Source organism: Bombina bombina, chromosome 2, assembly GCF_027579735.1.
Source record: "Bombina bombina isolate aBomBom1 chromosome 2, aBomBom1.pri, whole genome shotgun sequence".
In the NCBI taxonomy this organism is placed as follows: Eukaryota; Metazoa; Chordata; class Amphibia; order Anura; family Bombinatoridae; genus Bombina; species Bombina bombina.
The window spans coordinates 413,504,745-413,530,493 of NC_069500.1; the positions used below are offsets into that span (position 1 = coordinate 413,504,745).

At 41.4% G+C, this 25,749-nt stretch overlaps 1 protein-coding gene across 1 annotated transcript in view; it reads right to left on the minus strand.

The window, feature by feature from the left end:
- Window positions 1-4,469: 4,469 nt before the first annotated feature.
- The window catches only part of GP1BB (glycoprotein Ib platelet subunit beta), a 46,265-nt gene continuing 24,985 nt past the window's right edge, over window positions 4,470-25,749 (minus strand). The window contains exon 2 of the mRNA XM_053701927.1: window positions 4,470-5,982. Within this exon, the coding sequence (XP_053557902.1) occupies window positions 5,342-5,982 (641 nt within the window). The 3' untranslated portion in view covers window positions 4,470-5,341. The remainder of the gene's footprint in view (window positions 5,983-25,749) is intronic.

Genomic DNA, 25,749 nt, shown 5'->3' on the forward strand with positions numbered 1-25,749 from the left:
CCAGGGATCTATCACTTTCAGAACCTGAATCATCCGAGGATGAGCTTAAAACACTACGTTCAAAAGTAATAGTGTGCTTACCAGCTCCCAAGAGGCGTTGCACCGGGACAGGACCAGAAGAAGTGGATGGCTCTTCCTGAGACTGTGGCTCCCTCTCAACGGCACTGGGGGTGGCCTGGAGTGGCAGTAATGCAGTTCTGGGTTCCATAATGATCTGTGGAGAAAAATGCGAAAGAGGAGTACCCAGGGAAGGGTACGAAGGCCCACTAACCACATTACCACGGGACCCTAAGGGACTGGGGCTCCTGTCATCACTGCCACACTCCACAATACCATCATCAACCATATCAGCCATACGCACATTCATCACTGCATTAGCAAACTGCACTTGTCTACTCTGTTCAGTCACAGCCTGCGTGCCCTGACATAGACTGGGCGTGATAACTGGGCCTTTCTTTGCTGAAGCCCTAGTAACAACGCCTGGGGGAGCCCCGCTGAGGGCCACACCCGCGGGCGCCGCCCGCGCACCCTGTCGGGCGCTACGTTTGCTGCGTGACGCAGTACTACGGTGTCTGCTAGGCCGCGATGTATTCGCAGGCCGACGCTTGCCCCCAGCCTGCGTGATTGCGGCCTGAGGCCCTGCGACTTGTTGCGCAGTAGGCATATTCCCCGTCAGGCCTGCGGCCTGCTCATTAATGCCTGTTTCCCCAATCTGGGCCCTACCGGGCAAATGTGCCCTTGCTACTTGCTCCTCAGAAACCACTTGCCCCTCAGACACACCATTTGCCCTGATCGGAGCACCATCAAGTGCTAACATACCCCCGGTCAGGCTTGCGGCCTGCTCATGAGATCCCTCATGCAACCTTCTACCCCTTTCAATGGCCGCCAAATCAGTGTCCCCTCGCGGGCGCTGAGTAATTGAGCCTCGCTGCGCACCCCCCGCGGGCGTGGCCCCCCCCGGGGTACCCCTCTCTTACCTGTGTACCCCGGCGGAGACGACGATGCTGCCACTTGCCTCTGGATTCCGGAATGGCATTCCCGGACGTGACGTCACCGGAAGTGACTTCACCGGAAACGGCCAAACCAGAAGAGACGGGCCCTGACGCGGCCATGGATACCGAAGCTGGAGGACCTCCCTGGGATGCCGACCCCCCGCCGGAAAGCACCGCTGCCAAAGATTGGAGCAGCGCCACCGCCGTGGAGACCGCCTCACCGGTAAGAGTGACCGGTTCAGGTAAGGCCTCCCCCCGCCACAACTCACACTGGGAACAGAGCCCTGCTCACCTACTACAACCCCCTCTGCTACCTGGGGACCCACTTCTACCACTGGAGGGGGAATTAAAGGAGGGGAGGGAGAGGGGGAGACAACCATAACCTCAGGGTACAGGCCAGACCCCGGGGGACGACTCACCGGGCGAGGGGGGGAAGGCTGCACCACATCTTCTCCTGAGTCAAACTCATCGATCATCAGCTCATCTAATTACGACATCTTCTTCCACAGGACTCCTGACAGATGATCCTGATGCTGTGAAGACGAGCTGGAAAAGAGGGGTTGGGCCTTGGGAGCTGACTACTTAAAGGTAAGCTAAACCCCACCCTCACTAATGCAACATTGTTGCAACTTCACAGCAGCACACTCCTAAGGGCCTTAATTATTATGGTCGTTCTGGGCTATGCTGCCCTCCACTGTCTTAAACAGCACCTTTTTTGTTCCTACACAGAACTACACACCCACTGTATATACTGCACCTTTACTGTTCCTACACACAACACACTCACTGCACATACAGCACCTTTACTGTTCCTACACAGAACACACTCACTGCATATACAGCACCATAACTGTTCCTACACAGAACACATTTGCTGCATATACAGCACCTTTACTGTTATTAAATAGAACATACTCGCTACATATACAGCACCTTTACTGTTCCTACACAGAACATACTCACTGCATATACAACACCTTTACTGTTACTACACACAACACACTCACTGCACATACAGCATCTTTACTGTTATTAAAGAGAACATACTCACTACATATACAGCACCTTTACTGTTATTACACACAACATACTCACTGCACATACAGCACCTCTACTGTTACTACACACAACACACTCACTGCATATACCGCACCTTTACTGTTCCTATGCACAACACATTCACTGCATATACAGCACCTTTACTGTTCCTACACACAACACATTCACTGCATATACCGCACCTTTACTGTTCCTACACACAACACACACTGCATATACAGCACCTTTACTGTTCTTTCACATAACTACACTCACTGAATATACATCACCTTTCCTGTTTCTACACACAACACACTTACTGCACATACAGCACCTTTACTGTTCCTACACACAACACACTCTCTGCACATAAAGCACCTCTACTGTTACTACACGCAACACACTCACTGCATAAATAGCACCTTTACTGTTCCTACACAGAACACACTCATTGCATAAACAGCACCTTTACTGTTACTACACACAACACACTCACTGCATATACAGCGTCTTTACTGTTCCTATACATAACACACTCACTGCACATACAACACCTTTACTGTTCATACACAGAACACATTCACTGCACATACAGCATCTTTACTGTTCCTACACAGAACACACTCCTGCACATACAGCACCTTTAAGGCTGTGACACACTGCAAGCAGAGCGACGCGCAGCGTGTAGATGCAGCTGTGCGCGCTCAGTGTGTCTTGCCTTTTCATCTCTGAGCACTCTGCTGCGTCAGGTCGCGTAGCTAAGCGCTCAGAGATGAAATATTTGAACTTCAGAAGCGATGCGACGCATCGCTTGCAGTGTGTCACGGGCTTTACTGTTCATACACAGAAAACACTCGCTGCATATACTGCACCTTTACTGTTCCTACACACAGAACACACTCTCTGCACATAAAGCACCTCTACTGTTACTACACACAACACACTCACTGCATAAATAGCACCTTTACTGTTCCTACACACAACGCACTCACTGTATATACAGCACCTTTACTGTTGTTAAAGAGAACATACTAGCTGCATATACAGCACCTTTACTGTTCCTACACAGAACACACCCATTGCATAAACAGCACCTTTACTGTTACTACACACAACACACTCCTGCACATACAGTACCTTTACTGTTCATACACAGAACACACTCCTGCATATACAGCACCTTTACCGTTACTACACACAACACACTCACTGCATAAACAGCACCTTTTTTGTTCCTACACAGAACACACTCACTGCATAAACAGCATCTTTACTGTTCCTACACACAACAAATCCACTGCATAAACAGCACCTTTTTTGTTCCTACACACAACACATTCACTGCATAAACAGCACCTTTTTTGTTCCTACACAGAACACACTCACTGCATAAACAGCACCTTTTTTGCTCCTACACAGAACACATTCACTGCATAAACAGCACCTTTTTTGTTCCTACACAGAACACACTCACTGCATAAACAGCACCTTTTTTGTTCCTACACAGAACTACACACCCACTGTATATACCGCACCTTTACTGTTCCTACACACAACACACTCACTGCATATACAGCACCATAACTGTTCCTACACACAGCACACTCACTGCATATACAGCACCATATCTGTTCCTACACACAGCACACTCACTGCATATACAGCACCATAACTGTTCCTACACACAGCACACTCACTGCATATACAGCACCATAACTGTTCCTACACAGAACACATTTGCTGCATATACAGCACCTTTACTGTTATTAAATAGAACATACTCGCTACATATACAGCACCTTTACTGTTCCTACTCAGAAAACACTCACTGCATATACAACACCTTTACTGTTCCTACACACAACACACTCACTGCACATACAGCACCTTTACTGTTCCTACACAGAACACACTCACTGCATATACAGCACCATAACTGTTCCTACACAGAACACATTTGCTGCATATACAGCACCTTTACGGTTAATAAATAGAACGTACTCGCTACATATACAGCACCTTTAATGTTCCTACACAGAACACACTCACTGCATATACAACACCTTTACTGTTACTTCACACAACACACTCACTGCATATACAGCATCTTTACTGTTATTAAAGAGAACATACTCGCTACATATACAGCACGTTTACTGTTACTACACACAACATACTCACTGCACATACAGCACCTCTACTGTTACTACACACTCACTGCATATACCGCACCTTTACTGTTCCTACACAGAACATACTCACTACACATACAGCACCTTTACTGTTACTACACATACACAGAACATACTCGCTACAAATACAGCACCTTTACTGTTACTACACATACAGTGACAGAACATACTCGCTACACATACAGCACCTTCACATGGAATTTATATACAATTTTTAATGTAATGTGCATTAAAGAAATACAACATGTAGCTTGTAATACACATGTTTAATATGCATAGTAACATACTTCCAATATTTATTCTGCCCCTTTCTTGTAATTTAACTCTGAACATACAATTTGTTAACCAGCTGGAGATTCAGTAAAACAAAAGTATGGTTCTGAAATTTCTTCTATTATGAGTTTAGTTCTGTGTTCCACCTGTCTTTTTGTCTTTCTATTCCGATGTCACTTTCACTGTGTCCCAGTCTCTCTTTTCACGGCCTGTTGCTGGTTGCTATAGCTGAGGTAATTCCTTAGTAACACAGTGACATTTGTTGCAGGATGGATAAATTATTCCTGAAAGAACATTCAGCCAAAATAAGGAAAGGCGTTGAAGGGGAATCTCCAGTGGTGGTTCTAGAACCTAATATTTAGGGCCGGGGCTAAATGGGGTGGTGAAAAAGTTGAAAGACAGAGTATACATAATATATAGAGACATTCAAAGTTCAACGGGGGGGGGGGGCTGCAGTGCTACATAGGTGTTTGGATGTGTATAGCACCACCATAGAACCGCCACTGAGAATCGTTATACTATTATTGTTTATTTTATTTCTTTATTTTAAAGTAAATAAGTAAATTAATAGATTGAAACAAAAATAATGCAATATTTTCTAGTAAAAAAAAAGCAACGTTAGTGATTAGCGATATACTAGCAGTACCATTTATATATGTTATTATATTTTTAAGAATTTGTTCATAACTATACATTTCAGATTGCAGAGGTTTCTTTGTTCAGTGTCACATATATTGCAATGACCTCTGTAGTCTCAACACCTGCTCATCAGGATACCAACTAGGACTTGGTGCCATGTAATGTAATTTATTAAGGGATCTTTTGCTTTAAACTGACAAGCGCACACTATGTCCTATCATAGTTAAATAACGGTATGTTGTCATAGGCATAGGATTCCGAGTTCTGCTTTAGCTCCTTAGCAGTGCGCTGAGCTTCCCTGGCAATCTTCTGGAAGCGCCTGAGAGAGAGGATGATGAAGATGAGCAGGATGCCCTGTATACAAATAAAGACAAAGAGGCCCAGTTGCGAGAGCAGCGCCATGTTACAGTACCAGTACTGGCAAGTGGCCATTAACTCATCCTCTGTCAGGTACATTATGACTCTGCCTCTCAGTGTCTCTGGGGACATGCAGGTGATGTTGCGATATAGTCCCCTCTGCTGCTGCCCTTGTAGCCAGGTGCGCAGGTACAAAATGTCACAGTCACAATGCCACGGGTTCTGCTGCAAGTAAACCTCTGTCAGCTGGGGCATCCGGTCCAGGAGACCATTGGGAATGGACACTAGATTATTCTGACTAAGCCAGATAGTCTTTGTGGTTGAGGGGAAGGAATTTGGCAGGGACTTGGTGCTGAGGTCACTGCGGCTACAATCCACAATACCAGTGCTAGTGCTACAACGGCATGGAGAGGGGCAATATGAGGCTGCACTTGGCAAGAGGAGGAGCATCAGCAACGGCTGAAACCAGGAACAAAGCCACAGCTTCTGATCTGAAATGTATATTTAATATTAGTATTATATAGCAGAAGTATTTAATTACTGAACAGAAAACTCCAGCAAAGGAGCAGAAAGTAAAGGAATTTTTACGTTGAACTTTTAAAGTGTTTGTTTGTTTTTCTAATTCAAACAGCTGAACTCAGAAAACTATGCAAAAAGATCACCTAAACTGTCACACAATGCTGTCACGTGGCAATCCAGGCCATTAGTAGTGTCCCACGGCATAAAGAATATGCATTTATTACTGTTCTAAAAGTGACACAAACAAGTCCAGTTTGATAAGGTTATTGCTGCTGTTGTGCTGATGTCTGGTTGGGACCAGAATAGATAAAAAAAAATGACACAAATCACACTTTTAATTACAATGCAAAGTTATGTTATACAAAGATACGTCTTGCATAATGACTAGCCCCTCCTGTGTGCTGTTCTATCTATGATCTTCTCTGCCCTGGTCATAATACTTACGCCTAGATTTAGAGTTCTGCGTTAGCCGTCAAAACCAGCGTTAGGGGGTCCTAACACTGGTTTTGTCCTACCGCTGGTATTTAGAGTCTTGTAGGTAAGGGTCTAACGCTCACTTTCCAGCCACGACTTTTCCATACCGCAGATCCCCTTACGTCAATTGCGTATCCTATATTTTCAATGGGATCTTTCTAACGCCGGTATTTAGAGTCTTGGCTGAAGTGAGCGTTAGAAATCTAACAACAAGACTCCAGCCACAGAGAAAAGCCAGGAGTTAAGAGCTTTCTGGGCTAACGCTGGTTCATAAAGCTCTTAACTACTGTGCTCTAAAGTACACTAAACTACCTATGTACCCCTAAACCGAGGCCCCCCCACATCGCCGCCACTCTAATAAAAAATTTTAACCCCTAATCTGCCGACCGCACACCGCCGCAACCTACATTATCCCTATGTACCCCTAATCTGCTGACCCTAACACCGCCGACCCCTACATAATATTTATTAACCCCTAATCTGCCTCCCCCAACATCGCTGCTACCTTACCTACTATTATTAACCCCTAATCTGCCGACCGGACCTCACCCCTACTCTAATAAATGTATTAACCCCTAAAGCTAAGTCTAACCCTAACCCTAATCTAACAAAATAAAATAAATCTTATTAAATAAATTATTCCTATTTAAAGCTAAATACTTACCTGTAAAATAAACCCTAATATAGCTACAATATAAATTATAATTATATTGTAGCTATTTTAGGATTAATATTTATTTTACAGGCAACTTTGTATTTATTTTAACCAGGTACAATAGCTATTAAATAGTTAAGAGCTATTTAATAGCTACCTAGTTAAAATAAATACAAAATTATCTGTAAAATAAATCCGAACCTAAGTTACAATTAAACCTAACACTACACTATCAATAAATTAATTACATACAAATACCTACAAATAAATACAATTAAATAAACTAACTAAAGTACAAAAAATAAAAAAGAGCTAAATTACAAAAAATAAAAAAATAATTTACAAACATTATAAAAATATTACAACAATTTTAAGCTAATCACACCTACTCTAAGCCCCCTAATAAAATAACAAAGCCCCCCAAAATAAAAAAAATGCCCTACCCTATTCTAAAATAAAAATTGAAAAGCTCTTTTACCTTACCAGCCCTTAAAAGGGCCTTTTGCGGGGCATGCCCCAAAGAATTCTGCTCTTTTGCCTGTAAAAAAACCATACAATACCCCCCCAACATTACAACCCACCACCCACATACCCCTAATCTAACCCAAACCCCCCTTAAATAAACCTAACACTAAGCCCCTGAAGATCTTCCTACCTTATCTTCACCACGCTGGGTATCACGATCCGTCCAGAAGAGGGTCCGAAGTCTTCCTCCTATCTGGGCGATGTCTTCATCCAAGCGGGGGCTGAAGAGGTCCATCATCCGGCTGAAGTCTTCTATCAAGCGGCATCTTCAATCTTCTTTCCTCCGGCTCCATCTTCATCCCGCCGACGCGGAACATCCATCCTGGCCGATGACTTCCCGACGAATGACGGTTCCTTTAAGGGACGTCATCCAAGATGGCGTCCCTCGAATTCCGATTGGCTGATAGGATTCTATCAGCCAATCGGAATTAAGGTAGGAAAATTCAGCCAATCAATCTGATTCAGCCAATCAGATTCAAATTCAATCCGATTGGCTGATTGGATCAGCCAATCAGATTGAGCTCACATTCTATTGGCTGTTCCGATCAGCCAATAGAATGCAAGCTCAATCTGATTGGCTGATTGGATCAGCCAATCGGATTGAACTTGAATCTGATTGGCTGATTTCATCAGCCAATCAGAATTTTCCTACCTTAATTCCGATTGGATGATAGAATCCTATCAGCCAATCGGAATTCGAGGGACGCCATCTTGGATGACGTCCCTTAAAGGAACCGTCATTCGCCGGGAAGTCGTCGGCCAGGATGGATGTTCCGCGTCGGAGGGATGAAGATGGAGCCGGAAGAAAGAAGATTGAAGATGCCGCTTGATAGAAGACTTCAGCCGGATGATGGACCTCTTCAGCCCCCCCTTGGATGAAGACATCGCCCGGATAGGAGGAAGACTTCGGACCCTCTTCTGGACGGATCGGTGATACCCAGCGTGGTGAAGATAAGGTAGGAAGATCTTCAGGGGCTTAGTGTTAGGTTTATTTAAGGGGGGTTTGGGTTACATTAGGGGTATGTGGGTGGTGGGTTGTAATGTTGGAGGGGGGTATTGTATGTTTTTTTTACAGGCAAAAGAGCAGAATTCTTTGGGGCATGCCCCGCAAAAGGCCCTTTTAAGGGCTGGTAAGGTAAAAGAGCTTTTCAATTTTTATTTTAGAATAGGGTAGGGCATTTTTTTTATTTTGGGGGGCTTTGTTATTTTATTAGGGGGCTTAGAGTAGGTGTAAATAGCTTAAAAATGTTGTAATATTTTTATAATGTTTGTAAATTATTTTTTTATTTTTTGTAACTTAGTTCTTTTTATATTTTTTGTACTTTAGTTAGTTTATTTAATTGTATTTATTTGTAGGTATTTGTATGTAATTAATTTATTGATAGTGTAGTGTTAGGTTTAATTGTAACTTAGGTTAGGATTTATTTTACAGGTAATTTTGTATTTATTTTAACTAGGTAGCTATTAACTAGTTATTAACTATTTAATAGCTATTGTACCTGGTTAAAATAAATACAAAGTTGCCTGTAAAATAAATATTAATCCTAAAATAGCTACAATATAATTATTATTTATATTGTAGCTATATTAAGGTTTATTTTACAGGTATTTAACTTTAAATAGGAATAATTTATTTAATAAGAGTTAATTTATTTTGTTAGAATAAAATTATATTTAATTTAGGGGGGGTTAGGGTTAGGGTTAGACTTAGCTTTAGGGGTTAATACATTTATTAGAGTAGCGGTGAGGTCTGGTCGGCAGATTAGGGGTTAATAATTGTAGGTAGGTGGCGGCGACGTTGGGGGAGGCAGATTAGGGGTTAATAAATATAATATAGGGGTCGGCGGTGTTAGGGGCAGCAGATTAGGGGTACATAGGGATAACGTAGGTTGCGGCGGTGTACGGAGCGGCAGATTAGGGGTTAAAAATAATATGCAGGGGTCAGCGATAGCGGGGGCGGCAGATTAGGGGTTAATAAGTGTGAGGTTAGGGGTGTTTAGACTCGGGGTACATGTTAGGGTGTTAGGTGCAGACTTAGGAAGTGTTTCCCCATAGGAAACAATGGGGTTGCGTTAGGAGCTGTACGCTGCTTTTTTGCAGGTGTTAGGTTTTTTTTCAGCTCAAACGGCCCCATTGTTTCCTATGGGGGAATCGTGCACGAGCACGTTTTTGAAGCTGGCCGCGTCCGTAAGCACCGCTGGTATTGAGAGTTGCAGTGGCGATAAATTATGCTCTACGCTCCCTTTTTGGAGCCTAACGCAGCCCTTCTGTGAACTCTAAATACCAGCGGTATTTAAAAGGTGCGGGGGGAAAAAAACACGCGTAGCTAACGCACCCCTTTGGCCGCAGAACTCTAAATCTAGCCGTTAGTTTTTATAGATGTATTTTTTTTAAAAACCATATACATCTGTATTTATATAGTTCAGTTTTGTACTATTCCGCTAGTATAAATTTATTGCACATATTTGCTCTGTGTATATCTATCCTTACAAATGTTTACAACATTGATCACCAACTTCCAAACACACAGGGGCCGCAGATCGCTATTTTAGAAGCATTCAAGGGACATGAAACCCTAACTGCACATAACATATAACTACTGCATTACTGGATTTTTACTTGAATGGGAATTCATCATAGCCACTACTGGACCTGCGTATCCTTTCCACCAGTAATAGTGATTATGAAAGTAAGATCCTTACAATAAAAACTACTTAGACTAGAAATATACGGCCAGATTACGAGTTTTGCGTTATGAGCTGTGCGGTACTAACTTGCACGTTATTGTCACCGCTGACTTTCCTACAGCGCTGGTATTACAGGTTTTTATAAACCCAGCGTTAATAGGCAAGAAGTGAGCAAAATTGTGCTCCATACCGCACTCCAATACCAGCGCTGCTTAAGTCAGCGGTGAGCTAGTTGTACGTGCTCGTGCACGATTTCCCCATAGACATCAATGGAGAGAGTTGGTTGAGAAAAAGTCTAACACCTGCAAAAAGCAGTGTAAAGCTCTGTAACGCAGCCCCATTGATTCCTATGGGGAAACACATTTTATGTTTACACCTAACACCCTAACATGAACCCCGAGTCTAAACACCCCTAATCTTACACTTATTAACCCCTAATCTGCTGCCCCAACATCGCGACACCTACATTATATTTATTAACCCCTAATCTCCCTCCCCCAATGTCGCTGCAACCTACCTACACTTTTTAACCCCTAATCTGCCACCCCCAACATCGCCGCCACTATAATAAACATATTAACCCCTAATCTGCCGTCCCTAACATCGCCACCACCTACCTACATTTATTAACCCCTAATCTGCCGCCCCCAACGTCGCCGCCACTATACTAAATTTATTAACCCCTAAACCTAAGACTAACCCTAACACCCCCTAGCTTAAATTAATTAAAATAAATCTAAATAAAACTTACTATTAATAACTAAATATTTCCTATTTAAAACTGAATACTTACCTGTAAAATAAACCCTAAGATAGCTACAATATAACTAATACAGGGAGTGCAGAATTATTAGGCAAGTTGTATTTTTGAGGATTAATGTTATTATTGAACAACAACCATGTTCTCAATGAACCCAAAAAACTCATTAATATCAAAGCTGAATAGTTTTGGAAGTGTTTTTTAGTTTGTTTTTAGTTATAGCTATTTTAGGGGGATATCTGTGTGTGCAGGTGACTATTACTGTGCATAATTATTAGGCAACTTAACAAAAAACAAATATATACCCATTTCAATTATTTATTTTTACCAGTGAAACCAATATAACATCTCAACATTCACAAATATACATTTCTGACATTCAAAAACAAAACAAATCAGTGACCAATATAGCCACCTTTCTTTGCAAGGACACTCAAAAGCCTGCCATCCATGGATTCTGTCAGTGTTTTGATCTGTTCACCATCAACATTGCGTGCAGCAGCAACCACAGCCTCCCAGAAACTGTTCAGAGAGGTGTACTGTTTTCCCTCCTTGTAAATCTCACATTTGATGATGGACCACAGGTTCTCAATGGGGTTCAGATCAGGTGAACAAGGAGGCCATGTCATTAGATTTTCTTCTTTTATACCCTTTCTTGCCAGCCACGCTGTGGAGTACTTGGACGCGTGTGATGGAGCATTGTCCTGCATGAAAATCATGTTTTTCTTGAAGGATGCAGACTTCTTCCTGTACCACTGCTTGAAGAAGGTGTCTTCCAGAAACTGGCAGTAGGACTGGGAGTTGAGCTTGACTCCATCCTCAACCCGAAAAGGCCCCACAAGCTCATCTTTGATGATACCAGCCCAAACCAGTACTCCACCTCCACCTTGCTGGCGTCTGAGTCGGACTGGAGCTCTCTGCCCTTTACCAATCCAGCCACGGGCCCATCCATCTGGCCCATCAAGACTCACTCTCATTTCATCAGTCCATAAAACCTTAGAAAAATCAGTCTTGAGATATTTCTTGGCCCAGTCTTGACGTTTCAGCTTGTGTGACTTGTTTAGTGGTGGTCGTCTTTCAGCCTTTCTTACCTTGGCCATGTCTCTGAGTATTGCACACCTTGTGCTTTTGGGCACTCCAGTGATGTTGCAGCTCTGAAATATGGCCAAACTGGTGGCAAGTGGCATCTTGGCAGCTGCACGCTTGACTTTTCTCAGTTCATGGGCAGTTATTTTGCGCCTTGGTTTTTCCACACGCTTCTTGCGACCCTGTTGACTATTTTGAATGAAACGCTTGATTGTTCGATGATCACGCTTCAGAAGCTTTGCAATTTTAAGAGTGCTGCATCCCTCTGCAAGATATCTCACTATTTTTGACTTTCCTGAGCCTGTCAAGTCCTTCTTTTGACCCATTTTGCCAAAGGAAAGGAAGTTGCCTAATAATTATGCACACCTGATATAGGGTGTTGATGTCATTAGACCACACCCCTTCTCATTACAGAGATGCACATCACCTAATATGCTTAATTGGTAGTAGGCTTTCGAGCCTATACAGCTTGGAGTAAGACAACATGCATAAAGAGGATGATGTGGTCAAAATACTCATTTGCCTAATAATTCTGCACTCCCTGTAGTTACATTGTAGCTAGCTTAGGGTTTATTTTTATTTTACAGGCAAGTTTGTATTTATTTTAACTCGATAAAATAGTTACTAAATAGTTATTAACTATTTAATAACTACCTAGCTAAAATAAATACAAATTGACCTGTAAAATAAAACCTAACCTAAGTTACACTAACACCTAACCTAACCCTACAATTAAATAAATTCCCTAAATAAATACAGTTAAATTTAAAACAATTAGCTAAATTACAAAAAGAAAACACTAAATTACAGAAAATAAAAAACAAATTACAAGATCTTTAAACTAATTACACCTAATCTAATAGCCCTATCAAAATAAAAAAGCCCACCCAAAATAAAAAAAACCCTAGCCTAAACTAAACTACCAATAGCCCTTAAAAGGGCCTTTTGTGGGGCATTTCCCCAAAGAAATCAGCTCTTTTACCTGTTAAAAAAATACAAACAACCCCCACAACAGTAAAACCCACCACCCACACAACCAACCCCCCAAATAAAACCCTAACTAAAAAAACCTAAGCTCCCCATTGCCCTGAAAAGAGCATTTTGATGGGCATTGCCCTTAAAAGGGCATTTAGCTCTATTGCTGCCCAAAGCCCTAACCTAAAAATAAAACCAACCCAATACACCCTTAAAAAATCCTAACACTAACCCCTGAAGATCCACTTACCGGGAGAAGTCTTCATCCAAGCAACAAGATGTCCTCAATGAAGCTGGCAGAAGTGGTCTTCCAGATGGGCAGAAGTGGTCCTCCAGACGGGCAGAAGTCTTCACCCAGACGGCATCTTCTATCTTCATCCTTCTGACGCGGAGCGGCTCCATCTTCAAGACATCCGGCGCGGAGAATCCTCTTCAATCGACGGCTTCTTCTGGAATTAATGTTTCTTTAAGTGACGTCATCCAAGATGGCGCCCCTTAGAATCCGATTGCCTGATAGAATTCTATCAGCCAATCGGAATTAAGGTTGAAAAAATCCTATTGGCTGATGCAATCAGCCAATAGGATTGAACTTCAATCCTATTGGCTGAGCCAATCAGCCAATAGGATTGAGCTCTCATTCTATTGGCAGTTCCAATCAGCCAATAGAATGCGAGTTCAATCCTATTGGCTGATTGGATTTTTTCAACCTTAATTCCGATTGGCTGATAGAATTCTATCAGCCAATCAGAATCTAAGGGACGCCATCCATTCCAGAAGAAGCCGTCGATTGAAGATGATGCTCCATGCCGGATGTCTTGAAGATGGAGTCGCTCCACGTCGGAAGGATGAAGATAGAAGATGCCATCTGGGTGATGAAGACTTCTGCCCGTCTGGAGGACCACTTCTTCCGGTCTGGAGGACCACTTCTGCCGGCTTCGTTGAGGACATTGTAGGGTTAGGTTAGGTGTTAGTGTAAGACAGGTTAGGTTTTATTTTACAGGTCAATTTGTATTTATTTTAGCTAGGTAGTTATTAAATCGTTTATAACTATTTAGTAACTATTCTATCTAGTTAAAATAAATACAAACTTGCCTGTAAAATAAAAATAAACCCTAAGCTAGCTACAATGTAACTATTAGTTATATTGTAGCTAGCTTAGGGTTTATTTTACAGGTAAGTATTTAGTTTTAAATAGGAAATATTTAGTTATTAATAGTAAGTTTTATTTAGATTTATTTTAATTAATTTAAGATAGGGGGTTTTAGGGTTAGGGTTAGACTTAGGTTTAGGGGTTAATAAATTTAATATAGTGGCGGCGACGTTGGGGCAGCAGATTAGGGGTTAATAAATGTAGGTAGGTGGAGGCGATGTTAGGGACAGCAGAGTAGGGATAATAATATTTAACTAATGTTTGCGAGGCGGGAGTGTTGCGGTTTAGGGGTTAATATGTTTATTATAGTGGTGGCGATGTCCGGAGCGGCAGATTAGGGGTTAATAATTTAATTTTAGTGTTTGCGATGTGTGCCTCGGTTTAGGGGTTAATAGGTAGTTTATGGGTGTTAGTGTACTTATTAACACTTTAGTTATTAGTTTTATGCTACAGCATTGTAGTGTAAAACTCATAACTACTGACTTTAAAATGCGGTACGAATCTTGACGGGATAGGGTGTACCGCTCACTTTTTGGCCTCCCAGGACAAGCTCGTAATACCGGTGCTATGGAAGTCCCATAGAAAAAAGGCTATACGCAATTTGCGTAAGTTGATTTGCGGTAAGGCCAAAAAAGTTTCTGGTGCCCCTAAATCTGCTAGACTGGTAATACCAGCGGTAGTAAAAAAGCAGCGTTATGAGGCTTAACGCTGCTTTTTTACTCATAACGCAAGACTCGTAATCTAGCCGATAGTTTGTTTCAAAAAGCATACTGTCTATGTTTTTAAGATTAGGAACAAAACCTATAGTAGCTCTGTAGTTGCGGTTTTACTATAACAAACTACTGATGTACTGTTGCTTTAAATTGTGACATCCTCACTATATCATGATATTTTTGTGATACAACTTAAAACCCTGTTGAGTTTTTTCATTACACCGAGTAACATCACTGGACATTGCAAGGCCCAAATAAATAAGGAAAAGTTGCACATTCAGCTTCCTCCCTTGACATTACCAGAAAAACATATGTGAGTATCCTCCAATAATCAACATCAGACAGTTTAGCTGCACACACAAAGGGGCACACAAGGACACGCACACACAGGGACACAAATACAGTCACACACATACATGCAAACACACAGGGATAGACACACGCACAGGGCACACAAGCACACACAAAAATGAACACTGGGAGACACACACAGGGACACACACACAGAGACTTAGACAAACATACACAAAGGGACCCACACTCACGCATGCAAACACCAACATATACACAGGGACACACACACAAATGTACATACAGGGATGCACACATACAGGGACACACACACACAAACATGCACACAGGGACACACATACATTGACACACACACAAGGACACACACACACACAAACATACACACAGGGACACACACAACATACACACAGGGACACACACAGGAAGGTCACACAAGGACACACACACACATAGGGGGCACACAAGGACAAACACACAGACAAACGGGCATGCATGCAATTTGTTTGCTCTCTCTAAAGACTCATGCAAATACTCTACAGCACTCCCTAACAAGTCCTGCATATACAAAGTGACCAATAAACCCCTTATCTGCAGTTCATAAAAAAGTGTCATTTTCACCCTTTATTTCCTAACACCATTCCAAGTGCCTCTAATGTTATGCTCAGAGCCCTGGCCCCTGCCATAGAACTGGCTCACTCACAGATTGCCCACCCCAAAAAAAAAATCCATACTAAATGCCTCTGTAAATATTATCACCATTAAAAACAACATTTATGCTTACCTGATAAATGTATTTATTTCCGGATACAGTAAGTCCACGGAATCATCAATTACTGTTGGGAATACCACTCTTGGCCAGCAGGAGGAGGCAAAGAGCACCACAGGAAAGCTGTTAAATGTCACTTCTTTTCCCACAATCCCCAGTCATTCGACCAAAGGAAAATGGAGAAAAAGGAAATAACACAAGGGGGGGTAGTTATCAACGTGTCAACTTTCCTGCCTTCGCCGGCCCAATACGCCCGCCTAAGCTCGCCTCACATCGCCGCCGCAGACCTGAAAAAATTCTCCTAAGTTATCAAGTAAAGCTGTCAAAAAGCCGCGGGGCGATGAGCAGCGGACTGTGAGAGTTATCACTCATCCGATCTCGCTGCTCTTCGGCTGTTTGACAGCTTTCTTGCTAGAAAGGGGGAGTGGACCAGGAGCGCTACAGCTAAAGGTGCTAAAAAATAAAACAATATGTTTGATACTTGGAAATATGACAAGGACAATAACGTATCTAAAATGAGACACAATTTAATTGACAAAATTAATAACAAGTAAAAACGGACGTCTCCGTAAGTAAAAACTTCTTAAGTTGCCGCCATATAAATATTGCAATAGCAGAAAGAGTTCGTGGTGCAAATAGAAATAGTCCAGTGTACACTTACGATTGCTCTATTCCGTGTTGGTTTGCTAGCAAACAAGGGCTTACCCCAGACCTTCCACTCGATGTTCTCTGTTGGTAAGTTACAGCCGTTAGCGCGATGACGTCCCTTATGTGGGCGCTGTCCCAGACGGGCTCTCTGATTGGACCAAATTCGGAAACAGCCGACAGCGATAATAGTGACTCTTTTAGCTATGGTATAGCAATCCTCCAGTGACAGATACCTGCTCTTAGTGCTAGATAGCACGCAAGGTACAGAATAAAAGCTGTGAGCGGACTTGATTATCTATAAGGAGTTCAGAGAGTTAGTTGCAAGTCTTTCCAATAGCTAATTATATTAGCGAATTTGCACAATCCTCAGTGAACACTTTGGTAGCTCCAGCTACAAGTAGTAAATCTTAGTGGTTGTTGCAGTACATCAACGCGTTTCTCCCTTTGTACTGCAACAACCACTAAGATTTACTACTTGTAGCTGGAGCTACCAAAGTGTTCACTGAGGATTGTGCAAATTCGCTAATATAATTAGCTATTGGAAAGACTTGCAACTAACTCTCTGAACTCCTTATAGATAATCAAGTCCGCTCACAGCTTTTATTCTGTACCTTGCGTGCTATCTAGCACTAAGAGCAGGTATCTGTCACTGGAGGATTGCTATACCATAGCTAAAAGAGTCACTATTATCGCTGTCGGCTGTTTCCGAATTTGGTCCAATCAGAGAGCCCGTCTGGGACAGCGCCCACATAAGGGACGTCATCGCGCTAACGGCTGTAACTTACCAACAGAGAACATCGAGTGGAAGGTCTGGGGTAAGCCCTTGTTTGCTAGCAAACCAACACGGAATAGAGCAATCGTAAGTGTACACTGGACTATTTCTATTTGCACCACGAACTCTTTCTGCTATTGCAATATTTATATGGCGGCAACTTAAGAAGTTTTTACTTACGGAGACGTCCGTTTTTACTTGTTATTAATTTTGTCAATTAAATTGTGTCTCATTTTAGATACGTTATTGTCCTTGTCATATTTCCAAGTATCAAACATATTGTTTTATTTTTTAGCACCTTTAGCTGTAGCGCTCCTGGTCCACTCCCCCTTTTTAGTCATTTCACTTACCTATTTTGGGAAAACATAGGTATTCTCAGGAGTTTGGTGTGTTCACCCTGCGCTCACTGGTTTTAATATCTTTAGCTTTCTTGCTAGCCTATCACTAAGCACTCACACTAAACTACACTGTTCTACCCCCTATACTGGCGCCCCCGGAGCCCCCCGCAACAAAATAAAGTTACTAACCCCTAAACCGCAGCTCCTAGACCCCACCGCAAGTCTTATAAATGTATTAACCCCTAAACCGCCGCTCCCGGACACCGCTGCCACCTACATTATACCTAGTAACCCCTATCCTGCCCCCCTATACCGTCACCCTCTATAATAAAGTTATTAACCCCTATCCTGCTGATCCCGCACCTCGCCGCAAATAAATAAATAGTTTAACCCCTAAACCGCTGCTCCCTGAACCCGTCGCCACCTATAATAAATTTATTAACCCCTATCCTGCCCCCCACTACACCACCGCCACTGTAATAAAATTATTAACCCCTAAACCTAACCCCCCTAACTTAAATATTAATTAAATAAATCTAAATAATATTTCTATTATTAACTAAGTTAATCCTATTTAAAACTAAATACTTACCTATAAAATAAACCCTAATATAACTACAATATAAATAATAATTATATTGTAGCTATCTTAGGATTTATTTTTATTTTACAGGTACCTTTCAATTTATTTTAACTAGGTACAATAGCTATTAAATAGTTATTAACTATTTAATAGCTTACCTAGCTAAAATAAAGAGAAATGTACCTGTAAAATAAAAACTAACCTAAGTTACAATTACACCTAACACTACACTATACTTTAATAAATTATTCCTATTTAAATCTAAATACTTACCTGTAAAATAAACCCTAAGATAGCTACAATATAATTAATAATTACATTATAGCTATCTTAGGATTTATATTTATTTTACAGGTAACTTTGTATTTATTTTAGCTAGTTAGAATAGTTATTAAATAGTTATTAACTATTTAATAACTACCTAGCTAAAAGAAATACAAAATTACCTGTAAAATAAATCCTAACCTAAGTTACAATTAAACCTAACACTACACTATCATTACATTAATTAAATAAATTAACTACAAATAACTACAATTAAATACAATTACATAAACTAACTAAAGTACAAAAAATAAAAAAAGCTAAGTTACAAAAAATAAAAAAAATAAGTTACAAACATTTAAAAAAGTATTACAACAATTTTAAGCTACTTACACCTAATCTAAGCCCCCTAATAAAATAACAAACCCCCCCAAAATAAAAAAATGCCCTACCCTATTCTAAATTAAAAAAGTTCAAAGCTCTTTTACCTTACCAGCCCTTAAAAGGGCCTTTTGTGGGGGCATGCCCCAAAGAGTTCAGCTCTTTTGCCTGTAAAAGAAAAATACAACCCCCCCCAACATTAAAACCCACCACCCACATACCCCTAATCTAACCCAAACCCCCCTTAAAAAAACCTAACACTATTCCCCTGAAGATCATCTTACCTTTAGTCATCTTCACTCAGCCGAGCCACCGATGGAACTGAAGAGGAGACTCGGACCGGCAGAAGTGATCCTCCAAGCGGCGCTGAAGAAATCTTCCATCCGATGAAGTGATCCTCCAAGCGGCGCTGAAGAATTCTTCCATCCGGGCGATGTCATCTTCCAAGCGTCGCTGAAGAAGCCTTCTATCCGGGGATGTCATCTTCCAAGCCGGGTCTTGAATCTTCATCCCGCCGACGCGAAACATCCTTCTTTACCGACGGACTACCGACGAATGAAGGCTCCTTTAAGGGACGTCATCCAAGATGGCGTCCCTTCAATTCCGATTGGCTGATAGGATTCTATCAGCCAATCGGAATTAAGGTAGGAAAAATCTGATTGGCTGATTGAATCAGCCAATCAGATTCAAGTTCAATCCGATTGGCTGATCCAGTCAGCCAATCAGGTTGAGCTCGCATTGATCGGAACAGCCAATAGAATGCGAGCTCAATCTGATTGGCTGACTGGATCAGCCAATCGGATTGAACTTGAATCTGATTGGCTGATTCAATCAGCCAATCAGATTTTTCCTACCTTAATTCCGATTGGCTGATAGAATCCTATCAGCCAATCGGAATTGAAGGGACGCCATCTTGGATGACGTCCCTTAAAGGAGCCTTCATTCGTCGGTAGTCCGTCGGTAAAGAAGGATGTTCCGCGTCGGCGGGATGAAGATTCAAGACCCGGCTTGGAAGATGACATCCCCGGATAGAAGGCTTCTTCAGCGACACTTGGAAGATGACATCGCCCGGATGGAAGAATTCTTCAGCGCCGCTTGGAGGATCACTTAATCGGATGGAAGATTTCTTCAGCGCCGCTTGGAGGATCACTTCTGCCGGTCCGGGTCTCCTCTTCAGTTCCATCGGTGGCTCGGCTGAGTGAAGACGACTAAAGGTAGGATGATCTTCAGGGGATTAGTGTTAGGTTTTTTTAAGGGGGGTTTGGGTTAGATTATGGGTATGTGGGTGGTGGGTTTTAATGTTGGGGGGTTGTATTTTTCTTTTACAGGCAAAAGAGCTGAACTCTTTGGGGCATGCCCCCACAAAAGGCCCTTTTAAGGGCTGGTAAGGTAAAAGAGCTTTGAACTTTTTTAATTTAGAATAGGGTAGGGCATTTTTTTATTTTGGGGGGGTTTGTTATTTTATTAGGGGGTTTAGATTAGGTGTAAGTAGCTTAAAATTGTTGTAATATTTTTAAAATGTTTGTAACCTATTTTTTTATTTTTTGTAACTTAGCTTTTTTATTTTTTGTACTTTAGTTAGCTTTTGTAATTGTATTTAATTGTAGTTATTTGTAGGTAATTTATTTAATTAATTTAATGATAGTGTAGTGTTAGGTTTAATTGTAACTTAGGTTAGGATTTATTTTACAGGTAATTTTGTATTTCTTTTAGCTAGGTAGTTATTAAATAGTTAATAACTATTTAATAACTATTCTAACTAGCTAAAATAAATACAAAGTTACCTGTAAAATAAATATAAATCCTAAGATAGCTACAATGTAATTATTAATTACATTGCAGCTATCTTAGGGTTTATTTTACAGGTAAGTATTTAGTTTTTTTTTTTTTTTTTTAATAATTTTTATTGAGGTATTCAGAACATACAAAAACAAAATCAAATATTAATCATGGCAACACGCCTATAGACATACAGCCAGACACATACATATAATACATAGGCATGTCTTAGAAACTTTGAACAACAGTAGATTCTCATCGGGAGAATATGCACAGAGCCATGTGTGATACCTCATTTTATGTATAAACATGTTAGCTTGGACAAGTCAAAAATTACTGAATAAATGTGAATTCTGAGACCTGGTTTTTGTAGGAAGGTTTTGAACAAGAACATGTAGGTCCTTGGGAGTCCACATCATTTAACTTCAGATATTATAGGAAACATCCCTCTAAAATATAAAAAGGGCACATACCCCATTAAAGGGATAAGTGGTGAGGACTACAGTGAGAGAGTGTTAAGTTTAGTTTCTCCATATACTCTTTAGGTTACTATAGGCTTGTGTAAAGCCTCAAATTGCGAAAAAAATTAAGTAAAATACTAAAACCTGCAAGCAAGTGCGTAAAAAATATAACATCGCTGGTTTCAACAAACATATAGATCTGTCACAGTACAAAAATGTATGCTAAAGTGTTAACCTGTATGCTATTAGTTTTTCTAACCTCCTAACTGCGTTAAGGTCTCTCCTGGACCTTAAATATCTATCGTGTATAACATAGTAGGCAATTAGACAACTGTATAAATATCATTAACCCATATCAAATTCCCCCTAACAATATATTTTCACATATGGGTCAAACTTTGACGGCAAGAACCATAATATTGATGCATGAGTATACCCCCTTATTTCAGAGGGTATTTTAGGTTACTAAGCCATGAACAGGAGTCCAGTCTTACTAGCAGTTCCTTTCCAATTAATAGATACCCTCTAAAGTTACTCTATGGCAAAGTATGGGAATGGAGTATATTGTTGAGTCTAGGTTCCCAGACCCCATGAAGGTGAAAAGAAAATGGTAACAGGCTGCCCCATCTCGGCTGCTGACAGGGCCCGTCTGATCCATAAATAGGAGCTTTTACAACATTAATCGCCAATGAGGTCCAAAATATCCTAAGATACTCTGACACTGCAACAGGCAGTTGGGCAACTATTGCATAAGTATATACACCATTCTCACTAAAGTACCTGGCTGCGGTAGCACTCATATTCATTATTGAGTTATAGGTTGGGGGAAAGCCTGTTCATACTAGATATACCGCAGGGTTTCTTTATTAATCTGAGGGATGGGTCAAATACTATAGTTACTAACTGGAGTATGTGTAATTCCAAAGTAATAGATAGAATCTGAGATTAAATATTTAGTTAGCTTGGTTAACAGCCTATGAGAGAAAGTGTTAAGGTAACAATGCCAAAACTTTCGTGTTGGGTATTATATTTACAAGCATAAGAAGCTGAACTACAGGGATCAACATGTATGTCACGAATATGCGCTATTGCTATTATAAGTTAGGAGAGTCCTGTAATCTATGGGAATCTGTCGTTGCCAACCTTAACCCATTAACTCAATCCATGTAGTGGTTAACATAGGTGAGCCCCAAGAATTTGTGAAAAGCAAGGCATATACTCATTTTTTAGCCGACACTTTAGTACTCCCAAAAGTTACCAGTCTTGAGGTATAGCGACATAAGGTAGTCCCAAGATGACACTATTGTAGAGCTTCAAAGCTCCACCGGTATCAGCCCTAAGCTTTAGCCGACACCAACTCTGTATACCCGCAGCGGCTGCTGCAGACCACGTCTAGCCGTCAAAGTTCTCAGCAAGGTTTGTATGGGTTCCAACCAAGAGGACATATACAGTCTCAACACTGAGGGTTCTGCCCTACTTCTCCAAGTCTCACATAGCCCTCCCGCAGCAGACGTTCTCTCCAAAGGCTGCAAAAGGGAGGACATCATCTGCAGCTCCGTCACAGGAAAAATAGGAGAGCGCCCAGGGTCAACCATCTCCCTCTCTGGCACCGGGATCTTCGCAGGCAGACTCTCCATCAGCATCAAGGGGCACCGAAAACATTTATTAGTGCTGGTATGTTCCCCAGGCATAACGCCCGCTCTTATATTATTTTCAAAGATTCGGGCTCGGCTATGCATACTAGGAGTAGAAGCTCTGTACTGATTATCAGGGGAAGTGAGCACTTTATCTATGCGGCGATCCAGCCATGCGTTCAGTGTGGTAAAGTGTTCCTCCAGAAGTATCAACACCTTCTCCTCTGATATTTTCTCCATAGTCATCATAGAAGTAAGTAAATTACAACGTAGAAGTTCGTTGTAGTACGGTAGAGACTCGCAGGTGCTCCACCGGGGGGGTAATGGGAGGCCTCAACCTCAAAAAATGTTCTGGTGCTCCATTGCCATCAGCTAGCTGGGAAATATTGGTATCTTCAGAGAGATAACATCTAGTTTAATAACATGCTATAAGTATCATTGCCGGGTGGCAGCTTAGGAAATGGTTCAGTTAATTTGAAGTTTCTGAGCTGAAGCAGCACACGGAGTTGCGACCAAGCATGGCCGCTGCCCGGAAGTCAAGTATTTAGTTTTAAATAGGAATAATTTATTAAAGTATAGTGTAGTGTTAGGTGTAATTGTTACTTAGGTTAGTTTTTAGTTTACAGGTACATTTCTCTTTATTTTAGCTAGGTAAGCTATTAAATAGTTAATAACTATTTAATAGCTATTGTACCTAGTTAAAATAAATTGAAAGTTACCTGTAAAATAAAAATAAATCCTAAGATAGCTACAATATAATTATTCGTTATATTGTAGCTATATTAGGGTTTATTTTAAAGGTAAGTATTTAGTTTTAAATAGGATTAACTTAGTTCATAATAGAAATATTATTTAGATTTGTTTAATTAATATTTAAGTTAGGGGGGTGTTAGTGTTAGACTTAGGTTTAGGGGTTAATACATTTATTACAGTGGCGGCTGTGTAGTGGGGGGCAGGATAGGGGTTAATAAATTTATTATAGGTGGCGACGGTGTAGGGGGGGCAGATTAGGGGTAAATAAATTTAATATAGGTTGCGGCAGGGTCAGGGAGCGGAGGTTTAGGGGTTAATACATATATTATAGTTGCGGTGGGCTCCGGGAGCAGCGGTTTAGGGGTTAATACATTTATTATAGTTGCGGTGGGCTCCGGGAGCGGCGGTTTAGGGGTTAATATGTATAGAGTAGCTTGCGGTGGGCTCCGGGAGCGGCGGTTTAGTTGTTAATACATATATTATAGTTGCGGTGGGCTCCGGGAGCGGCGGTTTAGGGGTTAATATGCATAGAGTAGCTTGCGGTGGGCTCCTTGAGCGGCGGTTTAGGGGGTAATAACTTTATTTAGTTGCGGCGGTGTAGGGGGGACAGATTAGTGGTGTTTAGACTCAGGGTACATGTTAGGGTGTTAGGTGCAGACATCTCCCATAGGAATCAATGGGATGTCTGTCAGCAGCCAACTTGTACTTTCGCTATGGTCAGACTCCCATTGATTCCTATGGGATCCGCCGCCTCCAGGGCGGCGGATTGAAAACCAGGTACGCTGGGCCGTAAAAGTGCTGAGCGTACCTGCTAGTTTTTTGATAACTAGCAAAAGTAGTGAGATTGTGCCGCACTTGTGTGCGGAACATCTGGAGTGACGTAAGAATCGATCTGTGTCGGACTGAGTCCGGCGGATCGAAGGTTACGTCACAAAATTCTACTTTTGCCGGTCTCTAGCCTTTGATAACTAAGGCGAATCAGCCTCGCCACAAATACGCTGCAGAATTCCAGCGTATTTGAGGTTGACGGCTTGATAACTACCCCCCAAGGTGTAGAGGTGCCTGAGGTTAACGTTAAAAATAACTGTCTTAAAAGAAAGTGGGGGCCGTGGACTCACCGTCTCCAGAAAGAAAGAAATTTATCAGGTAAGCATATATTTTCTTTTCTTTTCTAAGATACGGTGAGTCCACGGAATCATCAATTACTGTTGGGAACAAATATCCAAGCTTGAGGACTCTGATGATTAGGGAGGGACAAGACAGGTAACCTAAACAGAAGGCACCACCACTTGATGAACCTTTCTTCCAAAAGAACCTCAGTCAAGGCAAAAGTATCAAATTAGTAACATTTGGACAGAGTATGCAGAGAAGACCAAGTTGCAGCCTTGCAAAACCGTTCCAGAGAAGCATCATTTTGAAAACCCAAGAAAAAGAGACAGCACTAGTGGAATGAACTGTAATTCTCTCAGGAGACTGCTGCCCAGTAGTCTTAAAAGCAAAACCAATTATACTTCTCAACCAGAGAGAAAGAGAAATAGCAGAACCTTTCTGACCTTTACGTTTCCCAGAGAAACAAACAAACAGGGCAGAAGACTGGCGAAAATCCTTAGTCGCCTGTAAATAAAATTTTAAAGCATGCACAACCTCTAAGTTATGCAACAAACATTCTTCAGAAAAGAAGAACTATGAAAAAGAGAAGGTACAACAATTTCCTGATTAAAATTCTGTCCGAAACAACTTTAGGAAGAAACCTAACTTAGTACGAAGAACCGCCTCATCGGCATGAAAGATAAGATAAGGCGAAGCACACTGCAAGGCTGAGAGTTCCGACACTCTCCGAGCAGAAGAGATAGCAATAAGAAACAAAATCTTCCAAGATAACAACTTAATATATTTAGAATGCAATGGCTCATACGGAGCTTGCAGCAAAACTTTAAGAACAAAGCTAAGGCTTCCAGGAGGAGCAACGGATTTAAAAAAAGGCCTGATACTGACCAAGGCCTGACAAAAAGATTGCATATCC